This window comes from Pelodiscus sinensis, chromosome 8, assembly GCF_049634645.1.
Source record: "Pelodiscus sinensis isolate JC-2024 chromosome 8, ASM4963464v1, whole genome shotgun sequence".
Lineage (NCBI taxonomy): Eukaryota > Metazoa > Chordata > Testudines > Trionychidae > Pelodiscus > Pelodiscus sinensis.
This window is the reverse complement of record NC_134718.1, coordinates 19,432,712-19,456,109: the sequence shown is the minus strand read 5'-3', so window position 1 is coordinate 19,456,109 and position 23,398 is coordinate 19,432,712. Positions and strand designations below refer to the sequence as shown.

Sequence of the window (23,398 nt, the reverse complement as noted above, 5' to 3'; positions counted from 1 at the left end):
GAATTCTCCTTAGCCCACATTAGCCCTTCTGCATCAGAGATTCCAAGCATAAAGGAGCAAGGAGATTGCAGAGGAAGGGACAGAGGGTGATTATGTATTATGAAACCTGCTCTTCTTGGAAAGAGGCCTGAAGTCTGTGTCAGTGAGTTACCAACAGCAGCACTTCTCCTATGAGTGATACCTACGGGTACAGATAACATCCTTAACCATATGGTATAGCATTGGAAACCATGTTACTTACTGACCTGAGCAGCCCTATCTGCTGCAAACTTACTTGATTACAAACTGTGCCTTAAAATTAGGGAAAAAGTGGAAATTAACCACAAAATGATATTTGCAAGATATTTTGAGGGCACGGAAATGCTAAATTAACCTTACTTTGTGCATGCCAAATATTTTGCTGCATAGTAATTCTGATGAAGAACCTATTCACCAAGTATGCTACATTTCCACCCTTTCAAAAGAGATATGGCTAAACTCATCATTTATAGGACAAGGAATGAAAGGCACTTTTGTCTAATAAGGTCTGCAGGATAGTGCCTTTGATGTTTGACGCTGCAGATCATCTACAGTCAGTAGTATAATGTAAATCTGCATATTGAACCCACCCTTCAGACAGTTCTACAGAACTTATGTGGCTTCAAGCTCTAGACTGAATTTCTGAAGAAAATCATCAGCAGCATCCACATTTCATTCCTTTAGGGTTGAGTAAAAACTTCCTCACAAACATTTCTGGGGGGCAGGTCCCAAGGATTGCAAAACTAGCTTGAGCTCAGAAACCCTTTCAAACAAATCCAAATTTAAGCACTTTATTTTTACCAAGAGTGATTCCTTTTAAAGAAAACAAAAAGTTGGGTTTTCCCCAGCTAGCAAAAGGGAAGCTTGTATTATGTATTAAGAACAGAACAATTAAGCTTGGCTGGCTTAAGTGGACACTCTATATAGAGTCTGCACCATATATCTTTAATACAATTACCAAAATAATATTTCTATCTGTCCTTCTCCTTGTTTGTCCCCACCTCTCCACGCATACTCTCTTTCCATATTAAGGCACAAAACCAATAATGTGCAGTCAAACTCCAAACAAAAATGGTCACAGAGGATTTTTGAAATCAAGCAGAACGAGTCTGATGATCCCTATTCAAGAGACCAGGTCATAAGCTAATGGTAATAATGAACACAATACCCATTTTAAAAAGTGTTTCAGCCAACGCTGAATGCAAAAATAACAAACTTAGATTTTTATCTTTGAAATGTGAGAGTTCAGCCACATGTAGATTAATTTGTTTCCTCATTGGAATACCTAATTCACTCAAGCCAACATTTCTGCTTCCCAAGTCTCAGCCCTGAGTAAAATTTTGCTAACAGATCTATAACTCATATCAGACACCGAAGAAATGTTAACTCTAACCTTTACTGTAAATGTCATGCAGTGTACCACTGTAATACATGCTCCAGACAGAAAATCGTGGGGGGAACCATACAGAGAAGTTAGTAATAGAAATTTTGAAAATTAATTTTTAAAGAGAACAGGGCTCAGCTTTGACAAGAAGTGTACTATAAAGAATTAGTGTAAGGTACTGGTTGTACTTCCTTGCATACCCATATGAACCCTGCCAATCAATGTCAACAGCTTATTAATATTTTACTGAAAACCTGTAAGATTATTCAAACTTCAGCTGTCTTGATAGGGTGTTGCTAAGCAACTTTGCTGCCTGTTTTGCAATTAGTTTTCACAGTACTCTTTAACTCAAACGACAGATCTGTGTCCATTCAAAACATTTTCCTTTTAACCTTCAACTGTGTCCCACCACGGCCATATATTTGCACAGTCTTTTACAGCTAAACACAAGAGAGACTCCATGCAAAAGATGCATTGCACTCACCATAGTCACTGTCATAAAATACTATGAATTTTTGCCATCGGAGTTCCGTGACGAGTTTCAGCATCACATCATTGAGGCGGACAGGTGGCCTGGCTGCTAATGTGTATTCTTCCTCCTCAAGACTAGGATTTAGGTGGCAAGCAGTGCGTGGAGAGCCACCTGAGTTGCGCTGTACAAAGAGGTGTGGGATGTGCATGGCGTCTGTCAGGGACTGCAGGGCATTGGCTGAGGCACAACCAGTAGATGTCACTAAGGCTAAGATTCCCAGGGTCATCAGGTCACAGGCTGAGGAAAACAAAGGGAAAAAAACTGGGTTAGAGCAAGTTCCAAACTCCTTTGGTCCAGGCAAGTACTATAGACAATGAGGTGGATGGGATTTCTGCCCTGGGGACTTTCTGCCAATCAATGTCAACAGCTTATTAATATTTTAATAAGCTAAACACAAGAGAGACTCCATGCAAAAGATGCATTGCACTCACCATAGTCACTGTCATAACAATGTAGTTACGCTACAGTTGCGCCATTTGGCTTCAACTGAGAGCTCGACCCCACTGAGCTAGATACTGTACATCCACAGCCAGAGGCAACTGTGGCACCAAAGAGCTTGCAGTCTAGGGCAGCTGTGGGTCAGAACCCCAATATGGGTCATGACCCCATTTTAATGGGGTTGACAGGGCAGCATTACATTTGCTTAGGCCCTGCGCTGCAGTCAAAGTCCAAACTCCACTGCCCAAGGCTGAAGCCGAAGCTTGTGGGCTTGGGGAATGGGTATTAAGAGTCAGGCTTCAGCTTCAGTCCTGGGCAGTGGGGCTCAGGTTACAGCCTCCCCACCCAACCTTGGCTTTGCCATCGGAGCAGGGCAGTGACAGTGCTCAGGCTTCAGTCCCTTTTCCTGGTGCCATGCAGGATACCAGGTTGTCAGAAGGTGGTTGTGGTACATTGAAGGGCCAGACATCCTGACATTGGATCAACATGTTATTGGGGGATGCCTCATCTATCCCCTCCCCCCATGCTTCCTATATGACACGAGGCAAGTTGTTTAATATTTGCCTGCATTGCCCCATTTCTCCACACGCTATACACCAGTCTGTGATTAAGAAGGAACTGAACTCTGATCTGCTCAGTCCCAGTCTTCATCCCAAAACCATCCTTCCTCTGAAGTGTACTGCAGAGATCAAAATGTTGAGGCTCTAAAAAGAGACGTCAGTCTCAAGCATTTGATTTATATAGAGTTCTGAAGGATTTTTAAAACTTACAAAAAAGCATCTTTTTTAAGCAAGAAGAGCCTATGTTTTAGAATGAAGGGAAAAGCGTGAGAGACTGAATGTTTATTAACACTGTCACTATCTTAAAAAGAGTCTGGAAGAGCAGCTGCAATTTAAAGACAATTTTGAAACCATCTGCTAAGGAAAACTGAGTGCCACACAAATTCTAAATACATATAGCTGTAGCTTGTAAAACCTTGCCCTTCAACCTCCAATTTAGCTAACTATTATTTTGTTTAAAAGTGCAACTGACACATCTGTTATATTTTCCATACACAAAAAAAAAACCCATGTATTTTCAGTCTAAGTCAGTTTTATTTTAGATTGGGGGAAAGAACAAGAAAAGATCACAGCAAAGTTTCCATAAGAAAGTACAGTCTGTGTGTTATGCAAGACCACTCTATGCCCAGTTTACAGAAGAGTCTGTTATACAACCCATACACACCAGCTAATGCACCAGCTGCTTTAGCCAGGGTTATAAAGAGCCTTGCTTTCTAAAAGGTCCCTAGTTCAATCTGCCTCAGGTAATTTATATACCCCATCCTATAGGACCTAAGTGTTCTATAAGCTGCTCAGTTGCTTCGTTAGCACTGTGCAAGTGGTCCAGAAACCCACCCAAAGTGGGGATATGTCAGCTGTAGGAAGGCTGCCCTATTCCCAACCTCCAGTCTGTCACAGCATGGGGAAAGTCAGCCTCTCCCCAAACCCAAATGCAGTCACAGTGGCCCAGCGTGGACCCACCCCGTTGCTATGGCCCAGAGTAGGTTCTGCTGCAGAGCCCAGGTTCTGCTGCAAGGAAAGTTGGGGGAGTCGTCTCTCCTCACGGTAGCCCAGGAGTACCCACTTTCCCCCAAATCCATACCCAACCCTCATCCCCAGGCCTGAGCCCCCTCATGGACTTAGAATCCCTTTTCCCCACCCCTACATAAAGTTTGTTATCTGCACCAATATGCAGATGATGTGTCAGATACCAGCTCCATACTGCTGCACATATCAAAATTCATTCTGCTCAGAGTTGGAAAAAATTAGCAGGACCACTGCCTGATTACTGTGATATCTGAGCATTTCACAGTATTTGATGCATTTATCCTACGAGGTAAGGAATTACCACTCTTTCCATTTGGCACTTGGGGGTCTGAGGCTGTAAGTGATTTGCACAGGGCTACCCCACCAGTATTCAAAACACACAGCAGTGTGTACTATGTAATTTGAGGCACAAAATGCCCCAAACTTCATGGTGCTCTATGTAGGTAGGTGTTGTGTATGGGCTCTGGCCACCAGGTCCCAGGACACCCCCAGACCCATCCACCTGCAGGCCATGCACCAGCTCCTGTGACCAGCTCCATCCCCTAGCCAAGCACCCAACCTCCCTCCCTGCAGGCTGTGCCCAGCCCCTGCACACCAGGCAGAGAGAAGTGGTGTTAGTGCAAGCCAGAGGACTTAGGAGGAGCCGTGGGTGGCCGCACAGCCCATGGCTGGATTTGCCCAATGTCACACAAGAAGCCTGTGGCAGAGCAAGGAACTCAGGCACATCTCATGTTCTCCATTTGTGCCCTAACTTGGCTCCATCACTTTCCTCTGTAAGACAGCACCTGTCATGTAAATGGGGAGTCACACAGGATTCAAAGTGCTGATAAGCTCCCTTTGTCCAAGGGAATGTAACCTATTGATTGGGCAGTGCATGGTATGTCCACACTGTGCCTGCTCTTCAGAGGAGGTGAGGTGATTGCAGCTACAAGCTTTTGAGTCTGAACTGTGGAGATGCACGTTCTTAGCTCTGGAGCTCTCTCAAGCAATTTAAAGGGCTCTAAAAATGGAGAGGTCCAGTAATAATAATACAAATCTCAAATAACTGCATACACCATAGCTTCTAATCCATAATATTCATTATACAACAGCGGAGAAAACAGTCACAAAAATCATATGTGGATTTTGAACAAGAATTTCCAGAGTTTAAATCCAGAATAGAGTTCATGATGAAGAAAGGAGTTATTTGCAAACTCTGGATTGGATTTTCACCTTTTCTTCCTCTCCCTTGTATCCTTCTGCATCTATCCCTTCCCCTCCAAAAATGTTCTGTATTTTGAGGCCCACTGTAAAGGGGTCCATCCTCTCATGAATACCCCTCTGTGGCCAAGGGTATGCTTTGGAATCTCTCTGCCCAGCTGTCTGCAGGAGAAGGAGTGTCTGGTATGTGGCCTAGGACACGGCTTCTTCTTACCCCCTTGCTGTGGCTGCTGGGGATTGTGGGGGGGGGGGGACCCAGGCCCACCCCCTCTTCTGGGTTTCAGCCCAGGGACTCTGTAAGTAGCTGTGGCCAGCTACAAGTCTCCGCTGTCTGCTACTCCCTTGCTCCCTGGGTCACTTCCCCAGGATGCTGCTCTGTCCAGCCATCTCAGGGCTCTGAGGCTAGGCTCTCCATGCACCTTGTCCAGGGTGCTATAAAGTCTTGTAATCACCTTATGACTAGTCTGTCACCACTGGACCTGGATTTCACTCAGGCCTAAATAGAGCTTGCACTTGGAGCTGTCCATAGTGCTGCTGTCCTCCCAGTCAGTCCATACACAGATCTGACTGGCTCCAGCTCCTGTGAGGAATTGCCAGGCCTTGGCCCAGCAGCTTCTTTTAAAATGGCCTGCTGGGACCTGACTAGCCACAGCAGACGTAGACGCTCTATTCTGCTTGAAGGACCTCTCTTCTGCTTCTCTCACTGAGACAGGGAATGGCAAGGCCTCCAGCCTCCAGCAGGGCCTCAGTCCACCCCAATCACACCCACACGTGCTCATTATATTTCCGATATATTCTGCTTCTGATCATACAGTGAAAACAAGCCTCTTATGCTATTCCTGTGTGACCTCTTTGGTCTTGGATGGAACCAGAAAGTGCCGAGGTAAAAAATGTGAAGGAAAAGAAATCAGGGTTCCACTGAATCGCTCTAAACATGCTAGATCCATTCAATCGGCCTACCTTGATTCTCAGAAGCAAAGGATATTCAAAGGTTGTTTATAATTATGTACCGTACATATTTCTGACACAAGTTAACTGTTCCACAGAAGTCTTTTTTTAAAGGTACAAAAACCACGGTGGTCTCACTTTGATATTGGACCTGTATACTTCACTGTGCATGGAATGCTCAGCAAGTCAACTAATCAAACAGTGGAAAGGTGAAGTGCTTTTAAACCATTTCCTTGATGGCCCTTGCAATAAATGTGTGTCATCTGCATTATCTAAATTTACTCTGTGTTAATTATAATTACATGAAATTGTTTTCCCCTCCTTCTCTGAGCTGATCTGAGTCAGGTGCAGAGAGCATTGCCTTGCCAAACAGCAGACCCAGGTTTGGTAACAGATTTGATTTCCCAGGCCAGTTGCCAGAGAAAGCAGAGCATGTCACATAAGTAATTTATTTAGTCACGGTAGGGAGGGAACAGGGAGAAGAGAAGGGGGAAGAGAGGAAAGGGAATAGCCCAGCTGAGACAAACTCCTGAAGGGATCGCCAATGAGTTAGCTTTGGCATCATCCAAGGTGAGAGCAACATGCCTGGATCTACAATTCAATCTGCAAAAGTAGCCAGAGGAAGAACAAAACCTTTCCCTAGCAGTGTGCATTGTGGGAGACATTATAACTCAGATATAGAACATGAGCTATTGAAGCAATCAGATGTGGAAAATGTGACCTATGTTAGAAGCAATAGGAAATTCTCACTGTTGCTTGGTGAGCTAAGTGAAATGAGAAGGTGTCCTCAGTATTGCTCAGATTCAGAATTTAAGATGAGAATAGCTGCTAACAATGGGCAAATATCCATGGAACAAAAAAAACCCTCATACAGTAGCTGGCATTAATGGCTAACTGTTCCTCTGTTGACAGTAAAGAGGCCAGTGATTTGGTTAATTTTGTAAACCATGGCCCTCTGACCTATCAAGGTACCCTGGGTCCATGGAAAATGCAATGTGTGGAGGTGGGACATTTTGACCTACTGCCATACCATACATGTTGACTGGCCACACAACAGACTTCAGTACATAGGCCTATTAATCTAGCAACTTTCACGAGTTCTAGCACTTTCTGTAATTTCACTATATTTCATCGATTTCTCCTCCTTTTTTGTATTTCCCTCTCTGATTATACTATTAAAATGTGAAATCACAGTGTATTAGTCACTTCCATGTTATTTCAGGCTTATGTAACATGTGAAACAAAGCTGCTGCTTTTTTAAAAACAGAGAACCTGTCTTATATAAATTACAATATGGTAGAGTCCAAAGAGTTTAGCCACCTTCATAACACTGATATGATAATCCTGTTAGAATTTACTACATTGAAAGCAAATACATTGCCATCCATCTGTAACTGTCACTGAATATCTATGAAGATATAACAGAATCTAGTTCAGTTTCACTTAACACCTCTCTCACTCATGAGGCTTCCTTAAAGTATTTAAGCAAAATGACCAAGAATAAGAAGAAATCTGAGAGCAACTTTCAGAACATTTATCAGGATCTCTCTCTCCCCTCTGCTCCCAGTTACTGCTGTGGTATCAGAAGAGAATTGTTAAATTTTCTATGATGACTTTTTTCTGATATTGGCAGGGAGTGTTATCTAGTAGAGCATAACTGGGACTCATGAATCCTGGGCTGCACACAAAATTCAGTTGTTACCTCACTATGGGCATGAATACACAACAGGGCTAAAGCTGAAATAAGCTACACAACTTGAGCTATGTCAATTGCGTAACTTAAGTCAAAATAGCTTATGTCGGCCTTTGGCATTGTCTACACAGCAGGATGTCCGAGAAAGAGCACTCTTCCTCCAACTTCTCTTACTCCTCGTAAAATAAGAGTTACAGGAGTTGGAGTAAGAAGTCCTCCTGCTGGACACACAACTGCTTGTAGTGTGGACGCGGACTAATGTTATTCCGAAATAACACTGCTGTGTAGACTTACCCTGTGTGACCTTGAGTAAATCACAACTTCTCTGTACTTCACACATATATAAAATATTAACAATACTTTGCACATAATTGGTGCTTTTCATTTGTAGATGGCAACATGCTTTCCAAAAGGTGATAGTTTGCTTATCTGTAAAATGGAAAACAAATTGTGAATTTAAGGGATGTGCTCAAAATCACACAATGATTCCCTAGTATTGATGAGAAGAGAATCCAGGCTCCTGACCCCCAGTCTTCTTTTCTGACCATTGGACTCCAGTACTGGTTCATCTAAAACTTTTACAACAGCATCTACCAACCTCACATTGTGAGGTTTCATCAATCAAAGCTTTTCACATCTTCAGATCCACAGCCAAAAGGCAGAATATTTTAAGTGACTTCTCCTCAGGGTTTTGCTCATTAATAAGTAACATTTATTAATTCAACTCTATTGCCTTCTTCACTGATGGTTCATTATACAGAACACAAACCACACTGCCAAACTACTGCTGTATAATAGCTGATAGCAACATGAACACTATTGTCATCATTTCTGAAGGGCAATAATGTATATAATAGATCTAATGAAATATTTTTATTCCAGATTTCATGTTGACCTACCTCGGTTTCTGATCAAATGTCTGTCATTCTCCCGACCTAATTCATGTCAATGAGGCTTTCACAACTATTGATCTTCATATGTCTTTAGCAAGTAGCATCTCCCACAATCTCTTTTCAATTCTGCTTCTATCTGCTCTCCTTTCTATTTCTGAAGGTGGCTTTTCATATTTCCAACATCTCAAATCTTGTTCTTGGCCATGTTCTCCATCCATCTTCTCCATCTTGGACATTTCATTTCTAGCTTCAGCCTTGGATACCATCACTTTCTCCCACCTCTAATACTTCCTGATCTTTCTATTTTCACTGTTTGGTTCTGAATACAAGACACCATAAGTTTTCACTTTTTAATTGACTTATGTCTCCTACTCCACAATCACATTCCATTCAGATTATATGTTAGCTTGGAAGTCCTAATATTTTGTAATCATTCTTTCCCTTGCACTTTTTCATATCACATTTCCTTTTCAATTAATCAGCTAATACATGACTATTTATGGAATGTACAAATTATTCTTTATCTTCATCCTAAAATGTATGTACAGTAAACTTCCGATAATCCGACACCTTTAGGACCCAGGGGGTGCTGGATTATCAGATATGCCGGACTATCAGAAGGGGGGGCTATGAGGGGTCTGGAGAGGGGTGGAAGGGGATGCCACCCCAGATCCCCCCTTACGATAGTCCGGCTCTGCCCCAGGCGTCCCTGATTCAGCTGCTGCTGGTCAGTTTCAGCAGCAGCTGAATCGGGGATGCCTGCAATAGAGCAGCTGGGGTGCTGCCAGGTTGGTCCCGCAGCGGCAAGGGGCGGCCCTACGGCACCAACCCAGCAGCACTCCAGCTGATCTTGGGGACGCCTGGGACAGAGCAGCTGGGGTACTGCCTGGTTGGTCCCGTAGCGCTGCCCCTCGGGGCTGCGGGACCAACCTGGCAGCACCCCAGCTGCTCTTGGGGATGCCTGGGGCAGAGCAGCTGGAGTGCTGCCGGGTTGGTCCCGCAGCGCCAAAGGAAGGAGCTGCGGGACCAACCCGGCAGGACCCCAGCTGCTCTGCCCGGGGCTTCCTGGAATCAGCCGCTGATCTGTTTCAGCAGCGGCTGACTCCGGGACCCCTGGGGCAGAGCAGCTGGGGTCCTACCGGGTTGGTCCCGCAGCGCCTTCCTTTGGCGCTGCGGGACCAACCCGGCAGCACCCCAGCTGCTCTGCTCCCGGCTTTCCAGATTCAGCTTCTGGTCAGTTTCAGCAGCAGCTGAATGGGGGAAGCCTGTCCGGCTGCCCCAGCACTTCAGGGTTCCTGATGGTGCCGGACCATCAGGAGTCCCGGAGCACTGGATGCCGGACTAATGGAGTTTTACTGTACTGATTGAACCTCTTTAGTCCAGCACACTCTGGTCCAGCACATCTGTGGTCCACCATGACTGTAGTTACCCAGATTTCCACTTCTCATGGGTGTGGCCAAGTTTCCTGCGGTCCCATAAAGTTTGTTTACAACCACCAGTCTTGGCTCTCAGTGTTCTGTATTGTTATTTAGCTCTAATTTACCCTTAAATGGCTTCTTAAATACTTCCCGTAAGCAGGGGAAGTATGCTAATGCTGCTAGATAATACTGATCTCCCATCATGGTTTGGCAAATTCTCTGGTTCAGCACTGGTCAGGTCCAGAAGGTGCCGTACTGAAGAGGTTCAACCTGTACTGTTCACTTAAGCACTACTGTTCTTCCTTCTTGGATTGCCATCCTATTGCTGAAGATAAGTCTGAGCTGTGAAGTTTGGATTTGTAACCAATTTGCCCAGAGCTCCAGGAAGTTGGCAGTCTGGGGTTTGGCTCTAAACCTTAGGGAATCTATGTTCTGGAGGCAGACTAATATTCTGCTCCCGGTAACAGAAGCATACCACCAACTTCCACTTTCATAGAATCATAGAACCATAGAGCTGGAAGAGACCTCAGAAGGTCATCAAGTCCAGTCCCCTGCTCTAGGCAGGACCAATCCCAACTAAATCAACCCAGCCAGGGCTTTGTCAAGCTAAGACTTAAACATCTCTAGGAATGGAGACTCCACTACTTCCCTAGGTAACCCATTCCAGTGCTTCACCCCCCTCCTAGTGAAATAGCTTTTTCCTAATATCCAACCTGGACTTCTCCCACCACAACTTGAGACCATTGCTCCTTGTTCTGCCATCTGTCACTACTGAGAACAGCCTTTCTCTATCCTCTTTGGAACCTCCTTTCAGGAAGTTGAAGGCTGCTATCAAATCCCCCCTCACTCTTCACTTCTGCAGACTAAACAGACCCAACTCCCTCAGCCTTGCCTCATAGGTCATGTGCTCCAGCCTCCTGATCATTTTGGTTGCCACCCGCTGGACCCTCTCCAATGTGTCCACATCCTTTTGTAGTGGGGGGCCCAGAACTGGACACAATACTCCAGATGTGGCCTCACCAGAGCCAAATATAGGGAAATAATCACATCTCTGGATCTGCTGGCAATGCTCCTCTTAATGCAACCTAATATGCCATTAGCCTTCTTGGCTACAAGGGCACACTGTTGACTCATATCCAGCTTCTCATCCACTGTAACCCCAGCTACTTTTCTACAGAACTACTACTTGGCTGGTTGGTCCCCAGCCAGTAACAATGCTTGGGATTCTTCCATCCCAAGTGCAGGACTCTACACTTGTCCTTGTTGAACCTCATCGGATTTCTTGTGGCCCAATCCTCCAATTTGTCTAAGTTACTCTGGACCCTATCTCTGCCCTTAAGCGTATCTACCTCTCCCCCTAGCTTAGTGTCATCTGCAAACTTGCTAAGGGTGCAATCCATCCCCACATCCAGGTAAGCCAATCCGGTCTCCTACCATGTTTGCGTCTCTTGCTACGCATAAGGATGGTTTCTTTCTGTGCCTTCAATGAGGCTTCTTTAAAATACTACCAGCTCTCCTGGGCTCCTTTCCCCTTCATGTTATCATCCCAGGAGATTCTGCCCATCAGGTCTCTGAGGGAGTCAAAATCTGCTTTTCTAAAGTCCAAGGTGTGTATTTTACCACTCTACTTTCTTCCTTTGGTCAGGATCCTGAAATCTACCATCTCATGATCACTGCTGCCCAGGTTGTCACCCACTTCTACTTCCTGTATTAGTTCCTCCCTGTGTGTGAGCAGAAGGTCAAGCTGCCCATGGCCCCTGGTCAGATCCTGCAGCACATGTACCAAGAAGTTATCCCCAACATTCTCCAAAAACTTCCTGGATTGCCTGTGTACTGCTGTATTGGTCTCCCAACAGATGTCAGGGTGATTAAAGTCCCCCATGAGAACCAGGGCCTGCGATCTGGAACCTTCTCTCAGTTGTCCGAAGAAAGCCTCATCTACCTCATCCACCTGATGCGGTGGCCTGTAGTAGACACCAACCACAACATCACTGTTGTTTGCACCTCTAAACTTAACCCATAAACTCGCAACAGGTTTTTATCCCTCTTTATACTGGAGTTCAGAGCAATCATAGTGCTCTTACATATAGTGCAACTCCTCCTCCTTTTCTCCCCTGCCTCTTCTTCCTGAACAGTCTATACACTTTCCCTTCCACTTGTTTCTCATTCATTTCAGAACATGATTTCCTCCATGATTATCAACAGACTAGTTCCCACTACATTGCTGGCCTAACAATATAGCCAGCTAGTATAATTCATTCTGCCTCTCCTGTCTTGATCTCCTCTCTATCCCCTCCGCTCTATTGTTAAGTAGTTAGATCTCACTTCTATTTATGTTGCCAAATCTAACTTGGACTCTTTCCCTGATTCCTTTTGATATACTGAATCACCTTTCCTCTTTAGGATTAAACCTTTCCTTTTCACTTGTGTTTGTGAGTACCTTTCCCTCTACTTCTGTCTGTCATATGGTTTATCAAAGGCACACTGGACAAATAGTATTTTATAGGATTTGTCTAGTTGAATGTTGAATGTTGAGTGCGTGCTGCTTCATTGCTAAGAATGTCCTTAGTTCTGGCAAGTGTGCATACATCCACCACACTTCATATACCTGATACTTCTAGCACAGCATGCTGTGAAGAAATGATTAATGAAGTTGCATTTAAGTGTTTGGAATTCAGCTTCAAATCTAGCAGCCCACTGAGATCAGTCTGTGGAGGGGTGGGGGAGTTCATATTTCTTTTGGTGCTATTATGTCAGTTGCTCAGGCTAAAGACTTAGCACCGTGAAGCTTATATTCATAAAACAGAAGGACTAGGAAATATTGGGTGTTTTGATTAAATGAAAGCTCAGCTTCCAAAGAATAAAGCAAAATCTGTGTGGGGGAACAGGGTGGTCTATACTGAAATACTTGAATTCATGAATTATCCATGCCTGCAGATTTACACAGTCCAAGATCAATAACCAGCTAATAATCTACTAATTTACCACAGCTGATTAATTTGATAATTTGAACATTATATGGTGAAAAGTTGTCTTTGAGGGGAGTAATTTTAAGAGCAGCGTAGTGGGGCGGCATGGCCGTCCACTGACGTGGAGGAGGAGGAACCCCTCCAGCCACCCTGAGGCTGAGCCCACCCCACCACCTGACTGGAAGCCAGAGGGTGGAGCTAGAGCTATAAAAGCCCAGCCAGCAGCCTCAGTCAGGACTGGGCCGGCAGAGGGACCAGAGGCTTACTCAGGGCTCCCGACCTGGGAGGCAGAGGCAGAGGCAGAGGCAGAGGCAGAGGCAGAGGCGGAGGCGGAGGCCTGGCCAGGACCGCCTACCTTCCTGGAGCCAGAGGCCAACTACCTGCTCCCTGCAGGGGAGGCGGAGGCCTGGCCCAGCCCGCCTACCTTCGCAGACCCTGCCCACGATCCAGAGGCCCAGCCTGACACTGTGCTCCAACCCCTGCCCAGGCACCGCGAGAAGCCGCTGCCAAGACCAGGGCCTTGGCCTGAGGCCCCAACAGAGCCTGCCCCAGAGGCTTCGTCCAGTTGCCCGATGCCACCTGCCCCAGGAATCCAGCTGAGCCCGGCACACCTGCAAGCTGCTGAGGACTGAGCCGGACCCCCAGGACGATGAACCTACCCTGGACTCCCTTCCTGCACCGCTGGAACTCCAGATGCCGGCTAAGGGGAAGTACAGAAGTGGCCCAGGGAATTAGCGGAGGCTGTTAAAGGCACCAAGGCCAGCGCAATTTAGGCTGGAGCCCCCGCTGAGTCCGTAGCAGCCTGTCTTGCTGCTCTTAGGGTCCGGGTCCGGGTCCGGGTCTGGGGCACACTGAAGCGGGTGGGCCTGTGCCCCCCCCCCGCCACCCACATACCGGGTGGCAGTCTTGCCCCTCGCCACCGCCACAGGCAATCAGCCTGTACCCCTCCTGAACAAGGAGCCCCTAATTGTGTTTGTTGCTGTCCACCCTGAACCAAGGACCGGGCCTCCTGTATAACTAAACTGTGTCTGCTATTGCCACACCCTGAACCAAGGGTCTGGCCTCTTGTATAGCTAAACTGTGTTTTCTGTTGCCATGCCCTGAACCAAGGACCTGGCCCATTTATAACTGATGGGGTTTGTTGGCTGCCACACCCTGAACCAAAGGCCTGGCCCATTTATAACTGATTCTGTCTGCCTGTTTCCACGCACTGAATCAGGGCTTGGCCTATCCCCAACCAGGACGCAGTGGACTCATCGCCCCCCTGCACCAGGGTAGGGTCTGTATATACAGATAGCTAAGTGGACTCTTTGGTGTGCCGGCCGGCTGAAGGAAGGCCCAGCACAGACTTGGGCTTAGCTAAAGGGACCAGGCAGTGAGACGGAGTGGCTGCCCACTGACGCGGAGGAGGAGGAACCCCTCCGGAAAGCCAAGCACACTACAAGCAGCAAAGAGCTAAATTATCCATACACATAATTTTAAAGCTGTATGTTTAATCAATGCTTAAGATCTTCCAGGAGACACATCCTTAGAGATATTTATATTTCTTTTAGCTAATGACTTTAATGTTTAAAGATGAGACTGATTGTAATGTTAGAAAGGGATAAAGAAGAAGGGGTAATGTAACATGAAAAAAAATCTATGCCACCAAGCAAGAGATCAGAACTATGTATGATGGTATAATTCTATGCACAGATACACCCAAAAGGAAACACAAACTGCAGCAGTAGGTATTTACTAAAGACCACTAGATTTAAAGAAGAGTGCAAATGAAACATTCTTTCAGTACTACTTAGTATGTAAAGAGTGGTGTCATAGGACAATCTACTCAGGGAGAATTTAAACCTCAACAACACTTTTTGAATAAAAAATAAAGCCCCATATGCAGAGCTTGACAAGCGGTGGTGAGCCCTGCTCGCCAGCCGCGTGGTTTGGTACGCAGCGCATGTGCAGACTGCACTGTGCATGCGCCGATCATGCTGCGGCGCTGTGCCAGCTTAAAATCTACTCACCCTGGGCGAGTAGATTGACTAATTTGTCGAGCCCTGCTCATATGCATAGTCAAGGGATTTCCTCAATTACAGTACAGTATTCATTAGGTAACATTATGATGCATAAAACAGAAAATCCATCTAGAGGAGAAGATACCCTGTCTCTATGACTTACCAAGAGAGGAACACTTCATATAAGTAAAGACAAATTATCTGAATTCGTCTTAATAAGGCATGGATTCCCATAACTCAACAGCATAAGGCAATTAGACTCCATGTCAACTGAATTTGGAGATTGGTAAGCTGCAATGAGTGGCACAATTAAAATCTAAAAACTGAAAATGAGTAAGAACATAAGAATGGCCATACTGGGTCAGACCAATAGTCTATCCAGCCCAGTAACCTTTCTGCTGAAAGTGGCCAATACCAGATGCAGCAGAGGGAAGGAACACAACAGGTAATCCTTATGGGATCCCTCTCCTGTCATCCACCTCCAGACAAACAAGAGACCAGAGACACCATTCCTACCAATCCTGGCTAATAGCCGTTGACAGACCTAACCTCCATGAATCTATCTAGATCTTTTTTGAACCCTGTTAAAGTCCAAGCCTACATCACATGGGTAGGGCATTTCTCATGCTGCTGAGGCACCTCCTTGTGGCTGTATCTGGGGAATCAGTTCTCATGTAGTCAAACATCCTATATTTCAGGGCAAAAAAAACCCTCTCCAGACCAGCTTTTTGGTTGGTGTGTCTGCAACCATCTTGTGCTACTTCCCATTGACCCACAGAGGAACCTAAGCCCTCCTGCTCTTCGGGGTTCCTGCCAGGGAACTTACAACCAGAAACCAAAGTCTGCATAGACTCTATCCTCACTGTCCCTACTCTACCTCCAACTGACTCTGATCTCCACCTTCCTGGCCAGGATCCCAGGATTTCTCTTTCTCCCCAAGTTTCCTCCTTTTCCCTGCCTAAGTCCAGAGAGAGATTATTAGCTGCCATGCTGCAGCCCCTTTCTGCTACCAGTTTCCTGGCTTTATACCTTTGTCAACTTCCTCCCCAGTTGGACTCCATGACGCATCAGTCACTTTCAAATCAAGTCACAGGTCATGTTTTCTAGACCTTTAATCATTTTGTTGCTCTTCTCTGGCTTGTATCCAATTTGTCATCGTCTTTCCTGAAATACAGTGCCCAGAACTAGACAGTAGACACAATACTCCAGCTGAGGCCTAAATCAATGTGGAGTGAAAAAATTACTTTTCATGCCTTGCTTATAACACTCCTGCCAATACATCCCAGAAAAATGTGGACGGGAAGTGGTAACAATGCTACATTATTGGCTCATGTTTAGCTTGTGATCCACTATGATCCCCAGATCCCTTTCCATGGTACTCCTGAGGCAGTCATGTCTCACTGTGTATCTGTGCAATTGATTGTTCCTTCCAAACTCAGGTGGCTTTGTATTTGTCCTTATTGAATTTCATCCTGTTTGCTTCAGGCTATTTCTCTTATTTGGCCAGATCATTTTGAATTTTAATTTTGTCCTCCAAAGCACTTGCAACTCCTCCCCCAGCTTGGTGTTGTCCATAGACTTTAGAAATGTTCTCTCTATGCCATTATCTAACTCAGGGGTGGGCAAAATCAGGCCCGGGGCCCACCAAGCATTTGTCTCTGGCCCATCCAGCTGATTAGCAGAGTGTATATGTTTACAGTCGGCAGAGTGTGTTCAGCTCCCCCTCCTCCCATTTGCTCAATCCTGCAGCCAAGCTGCACCCAGGATTCTCCTGCTAGCTGTGCAGATTGGGGAGGAGGGTGGAAGGAAGAGGGAAGTGCTGAAGTCAGGGTGCCCCTCTGCCTCTGTACTCCATCTCTGCAAAGCAGGGGTTGGGGAGAGGAAGACACACTGTGGAGCAACCCCAATCTGAAGCATGGATGGCATGTGACTCGGAGGCGTGCCTGACTTAAGAGACAGTGCCCTGTTTCTAAGATTTCAGTGCTTCTGCTCTCTCTCTCTCACTCTCTCTCTCTCTCACACACACACACACACACACACACATACTCACACTTCCCCCATACCCGATCTCTGTTGAGCAGGGCAGAGGGGAGATAACAGACCAGGCCAGCTTTCCCTGTCTCACAGCAGGTGGCTTCTCTCAGACACTCACCTAGCAGAAGCCAGCACACAAACTCCGTGTCACTAAAAATAATCAGTGTCCTTATAAAAAATCTCTATGAAACAAAATATTCTCTAGAGGAAATACCATTCCTCTTTATCACTGGATTAGTTTATTGGTGCTATGAAAAATATTTTTCAGAGATTTGCTGATCAATTGAACACTAAGGGCACATCTAAACTACATTCTTCCCTCGAAAGAGGAATGTAAATGAGGCTGATCGAAAATTCAAATTTACAAATCTCGTGCTTCATTTGCATAATTGCATGAGAGCGCTTTTTCTAAAAAGGGTTTTTCAAAAAAGAAACCACAGTCTAGATGGGGTTCTTTTGAAAAAAAACCACCCTTTTTCGAAAGAAACTGCATGGAGTCCAAAGTTAGCTCCGTGTGGTGCTGCCCCTTTGAAACGCTGAGGCAGTGTTTCAAAAGGGCAGCACAGCACAGCTTAGCCCTGGATCAGCTGTGCGGCACTGCCCCTTTGACACGCCGCCACAGCATTTCAAACTGGCAGCGCTGCATTAAGCTGACCTTCGGCTCCTATTTAACATCCTTAGCTGGTACATGCCAGGAACCAGCTTAAAAGCCAGCTCCCCACACGCACCAGCTCCCAGGGAGCCAACTGTGGCCCCTTAACATCCCATGTGTGTGAAAATGTTATTTTTATTGTTGTGTCAGTCAAAGGAAGCAGTGTATTACCCTATCAACCATCACTTTTTCAACTGAAACAACATTTATTCCAAAATGAGAAAGCAAACTGGGTTTGTTGTTGTTGTTGTTTTTTGTATGTTTGGGGGTTTTTTTGGGGGGGGAGGTTGTTTGTTTTTTTTTGCCAACTGAAATTGAAAGGTTGTACAAACATTTATTTAACCAATGCAGCCTTATATCCTCAAGAGCATTTCAATTCAAAGGATATTTTCTTACATTCCTCTTAAAATTTAAAATGATGATCAAGTCATTTCTGATGATTTTGGGGCAAAACTTTTGACATTTTCAGTCCTGTGTTCCTAGGTAGGATTGTTTATTTCAGGAACAAAAGAAAAATCTAGCACATCCTTGCTGCAGTTCCCAGTTGCCATAGTATTGCCCCCACTCACTATCATTCAGCAAAACAGCTTCTAATGCCAGGGCTTCTAGCAGAGATGAGCTGAAAAACAGGAATTTGTTCCTGGTACATAGTATTGCATTGTGAGAAAGGCTTATGTAGGGTATCTGAGTGAACAGTCCAGCATTCAAATGACTAATGCAACTGCCCACCGAATATTGAGTCACTTGCAATCAGAAAAAAATATTGACATAGGAATCACAGAAATGTAGATAAGCCAGCAGCACATAAGTGTTTTTCAAAGGAAAAAGCATCTTGCTTGGATTCTGAGAAACATACTATATACATAGAACAAATTACATAGAAATAATGCAGACACCAAGAGACATTCAGTTTTTCCAAAAGAATCTTTCCCTTCAAAGAACTCAGTTATGCAGGCTGTCCTTCTAGAGAAGGGAGATTAGACATACCATGTTTCAAAACACTTCAATGCCACTCATGGTGGGTCACTTGGAGATGTTCAATTAAGAACAGGACAAAGTGCTTGTTTCATCAATTAAACATATTTTCTCTCCAGATGAACTCAGCCTCAGCCAGCACAGGTGCTGAGAGCCAAGCTCAAAACCTGGTGCACAGCACATCACTAGTGGACCATTAGGTTTGATGCTGTGACTTTTTAACCATTTCTCAGTACAGTAGTATATCAGAGTTAGGAATAGCAGAAACACAACTGACCAGTCAACCACACACCTTGTTTGAAACCAGAAGTACACTATCAGGCAGCAACAGATGCAAAAACAAAATCAGTTAAACTACTTACAAAATAAAAAATGTAAGTTTAAAAAAATTAACAAGGTTAGGAAATTTTCTGTGCTTGTTTCATTTAAATTGAGATGGTTACAAGCAGCATTTTTCTTCTGCTTAATAAATTTTCACAGCTTTATTAACTCAGTGTTCAGTTGTAAACTTTTGAAAGAACTATATTGTTTTGTTCACAGTACCCAACAACTTCCATTCCTGAGGTGTCTGTAACTGTGAGGGTACGTCTAGACTGAAGGCTATTTTCGAAAAAACTTCTTCTGAAAGAGAGTGTCCACGCTTCAAAAGCGCATAGAAAAAGATCTGCTTTTTTGAAAGATAGTGTCCACACTCATTGGATGCTCTCTTGCATGTAAGCTGTGATTACTATGGATGGAGTGGCCACCAGGGCACCTTTGCATTTTCCTGGAGGCCTCTTCTTTCAAAAAAACACCCTCTTCTGCGTCCACACATGCCTTTTTCCGAAAGAGCTCTTTCAGAAAAGGCATTCTTCCTCATAGAATGAGGTTTACCAATGTCGGAAAAACCCCTGCATTCTTTCAATTTTGTTTTGAAAGAACGCAATATCAGTGTGGATGTAAGTGCAGTTTTTTTTGAGAAACGGCCATTTTTCCGATAAAACCCTGCAGTCTAGACACACCAAGAGGGTCTACTGCAAATGGAACATAAGGATGGGTCAGCAGTGGCAACCATAATCAAACCCAGGAACTCTGTTTGTAAAAGCAGCAGCCTCTACTGCTGAGCTGAAGACAACCACAGTCAGGGCACATCTACACGGCAGAGAAAAGTCAAATCAAGCTACGCAACTTGAGCTACATCAATTGTGTAGCTGAAGTAGAAATAGCTTAATTCAGCTTTTGGCGCTGTCTACACAGAAGGAAGTTGAAGGAAGAACACTCTCCCTTTGACTTTCCTAATTCCTCATGAAATGAGAGTTACCATGAGTTGGAGTAAGAAGTCCTCCAGTTTGACAATATTTATAGACATGCGTTAGTTAGTCCGAAGTAATACTGCTGTGTAGATGTATCCTCAGTCAAGTTAAGGTGGCTGAAAGTTTCAAAAAGGAAGTTGTTGAGCTGGTCAAAGCAATGGAACAACTTCTTGTTGAGAGCATGTAATTTTTCTATCAAAACATTCCAAAATATGAAACAGCAGTTAAAAAACATTGAGAGAAAAAAGAATGGTACTTTTAAGGGGTTTTTAAACTCCTGGGAAGGTAATCTAGAGCATATAAGAATTGCAGGAATAATAGTCATGGGAAATAAAACTTATCAACAGAACAGCTACATCAAGGGTAACAGCAGCAGCCTCATATTCCCTGCTGTATCCTGCCAATAAGCATCAGTCCTGACTGAAAGCCCCTACCTCTGCTGGCTCTGTTTTCATGCCCTATTCAGGTTTTTAGCCTCTCTGCTGAGATTGAGAGCAAAGGGGCCTATTACTTCCTGTTGCCATTACTAAGATAACTGTTGAAGTAAGAACTGTCCACTAGAAGCTGGTGTGAGACCTTCAACCCATTTCATATTGACTATCAACAGGGGCGGCCTGTGAGCCTAGGCAAACTAGGCAGTTGCCTAGGGTGCCGCTGGCCCCGGTGCCCCGTGATTGCGTCATGGCCATTGACGGCTGTGTAGGCGGGGGCGCTGATAGCACTTCTGCCTAGGGCGCCAGCTGCCGCAGCCGGCCTCAGGCCACTCCTGACTATCAAGTGCCAATCAGAAAGCAAACAATCATTTTGGGAGTCAGATCCCAAGGGTATGTCTACACTACCCTCCTAGTTCGAACTAGGAGGGTAATGTAGGCATACCGCACTTGCTAATGAAGCCCGGGATTTGAATTTCCCGGGCTTCATTAGCATAAGCGGGGAGCCGCCATTTTTAAATCCCCGCTGCTTCGAACCCCGTGTAGCGCGGCTACACGGGGCTCGAACTAGGTAGTTCGGACTAGGGTGCCTATTCCGAACTACCGGTACACCTCCCGGGCTTCATTAGCAAGTGCGGTATGCCTACATTACCCCGCTAGTTCGAACTAGCGGGGTAGTGTAGACATACCCTTAGCTACTGTAAAATACCCTAGCTCTGTTAATGTCAACTGAGCTACAATAATACGCAGCAGCTGGGACTAGCTCTTATACTCTAAACTTGGTTCAATGGCTCTCAGCACCCCTACTATGAACATTGTTTGAGCACCCTAACCACCCTAACGTGTCATCTCTTTAGTAGCTAGCTAATGTTTGATGTATGTACATATCTACGTCACCTACGATGTGGCAGGAATAATTGCCAAGTGTCCTCCCTTTACATGAAATGTTTACGTAATATTGCCATGCAGCTCTTGATAGGCCCTCCACCTCTGAATGATCATTGGATGTGTCAACTGAAGATTTAACAATATTTGCTTGAAAAGAGCAAATAAACAAGAATCCTTAATTTAAAAAACCCTCTCCCATATCAGATACGTTATTTTGTTTTGATGAAGTCTTATTATTCCTTTAATCAAGCACTTAAATCCCACCTGGAGTGCTGAGGAGGGAGTTTTCAACGCTGCCTTGAGAAGAACAAAGCCATATGTCAACAAGTAAAGAACTGCCAAAGTTCTTCATGGTCACATTAACCTGGCCACATGCTTGCTAGAGCTACCAGCCTGTAGAACTTAAGGGATGGATGCTAAGCAATACATCAGAGGGAGGGAACGAGCTATGAAGCTACAGCTCTGGCTTTCATTTCATTTACTGAAGCATATTAATCGCTCTTCTCATTCTTTATTACTCTGGAATAACACGCAGACGTAGAACAGTCTTGCTGGGGAAGTGGACACAGTTCCCATACATCAGCGTGATGCCATCACGTGGTCAGTCAGTGCACTGATTGTCTGCCAGCAGGGATTTTCTTAATCTTCACTGAACAAATGGGATGTGTGTTACAAACCACAACAACATTAAAATAACATTCATTTCACATACATAAAAGTAAGTTCACACTGGAAACTAAAAGATTGCTTGGTGTTAGGAAGCAGGTGAAACTGAAACACCTCCTCTCCCAAAACAGATCTGGAAGAATATTGTGGGGCTAAGCACCTATATGTTACTAAACTATTTTATATTTGTATTGTGGTTCTGTAAAACTGATCTGGTGAAGACAATGAAACAGTTCAGCATCCACAAGAGGGGCCAGGGTTTCAAGACCTCAGCCTCAATTTAGGCAGGAAGTGGGAGGCGAATTTACAATGGCAGTGTGGAACCTGAGAGAGAGCAAAACAAAGCAAAAGGAGAGGGCTAACCAAGGAAAACTAGTACTGAAAACAACTGAGGGTTAGTGCTCACCACCACTACCAAGTAGCATCCATCTCTCTGGCATCAATATAAAAACTATCACATTGATAGCTTTAGAGTAGAACTCGCATCTGCCCTGTGCTTAAGTGGCTCATGACCTGTCTAAGCTATCCATCACTGATGAAAGCTATTAGCCTTCAACTGATCACCACATGTAAGGAGTCCCCACTCATTCATGTGCAGCTCTTTTCCACACACAAGTGTGTGTGGTGCTTAAATCATGAAATATTAATGTGATCAGAGTTCAGAGTGCTGTTCAACAGAGCCTTGTTAATTTCATTTTCATGATGAGCCTTGAAGAATTTTCTACAATGGTCCACAAATGCAAAGCAACCACATGAAGTATATTGTTACTGACAGAATATCCACTTTTATATAGCTCTTTATTGTATATAGATGAATACATATTTATATTTTATTCCACCAACCCAGTCTCCTCTCTGAAATGAAAATGATAATCAGAAGCTCAGTTGAACTTAAAGAAAATAAGCAGGGAATGGGGAAGGCCAAAGGTTATTAAGATGTTATACATAGCAGCTATTACAACTCTCCAGGTTATTATATGTAGTACTTTAAAAATCAAGTGAACATTATAAAGGTTTCATTAGTAATTATGGATCAATGATTGAGAAAAATGATTGTTAATAAATTATGATAAGCACTTGCAGAGACCTGTAATTTATTTTTAATGTTCCTCTGTTATTAAATCATTTTAGAGGCAAATGAAATTAAACAGAAAGTGCTAAATGTGAAACTCATAATAAACATGGTACGGAACAGGGATAACACAAGCAAGCAGATAGTGGGTACTGAGTGCTGAAGAACCCACTCTGGAAAGGCACTGAGCATTTACCATGTACTGAGGAACATTCTCCATTTTTATTAATAATTGGAAGAGATGCTTAGCAGCCTCCATTGTTTGCGGTGCTGCATGGCCCTCAACTCTATGTAAAATCAACTAGA

General features: G+C 44.5%; 1 protein-coding gene across 2 annotated transcripts in view; it reads right to left on the bottom strand.

Moving 5' to 3' along the window:
- The window catches only part of GRID1 (glutamate ionotropic receptor delta type subunit 1), a 1,054,628-nt gene that overhangs the window by 612,885 nt on the left and 418,345 nt on the right, over positions 1-23,398 (bottom strand). For both annotated transcript variants that reach the window (XM_075934837.1, XM_075934836.1), the window contains exon 3: positions 1,887-2,171. In XM_075934837.1, coding sequence (XP_075790952.1) covers positions 1,887-2,171 — 285 coding nt within the window. The remainder of the gene's footprint in view (positions 1-1,886; positions 2,172-23,398) is intronic.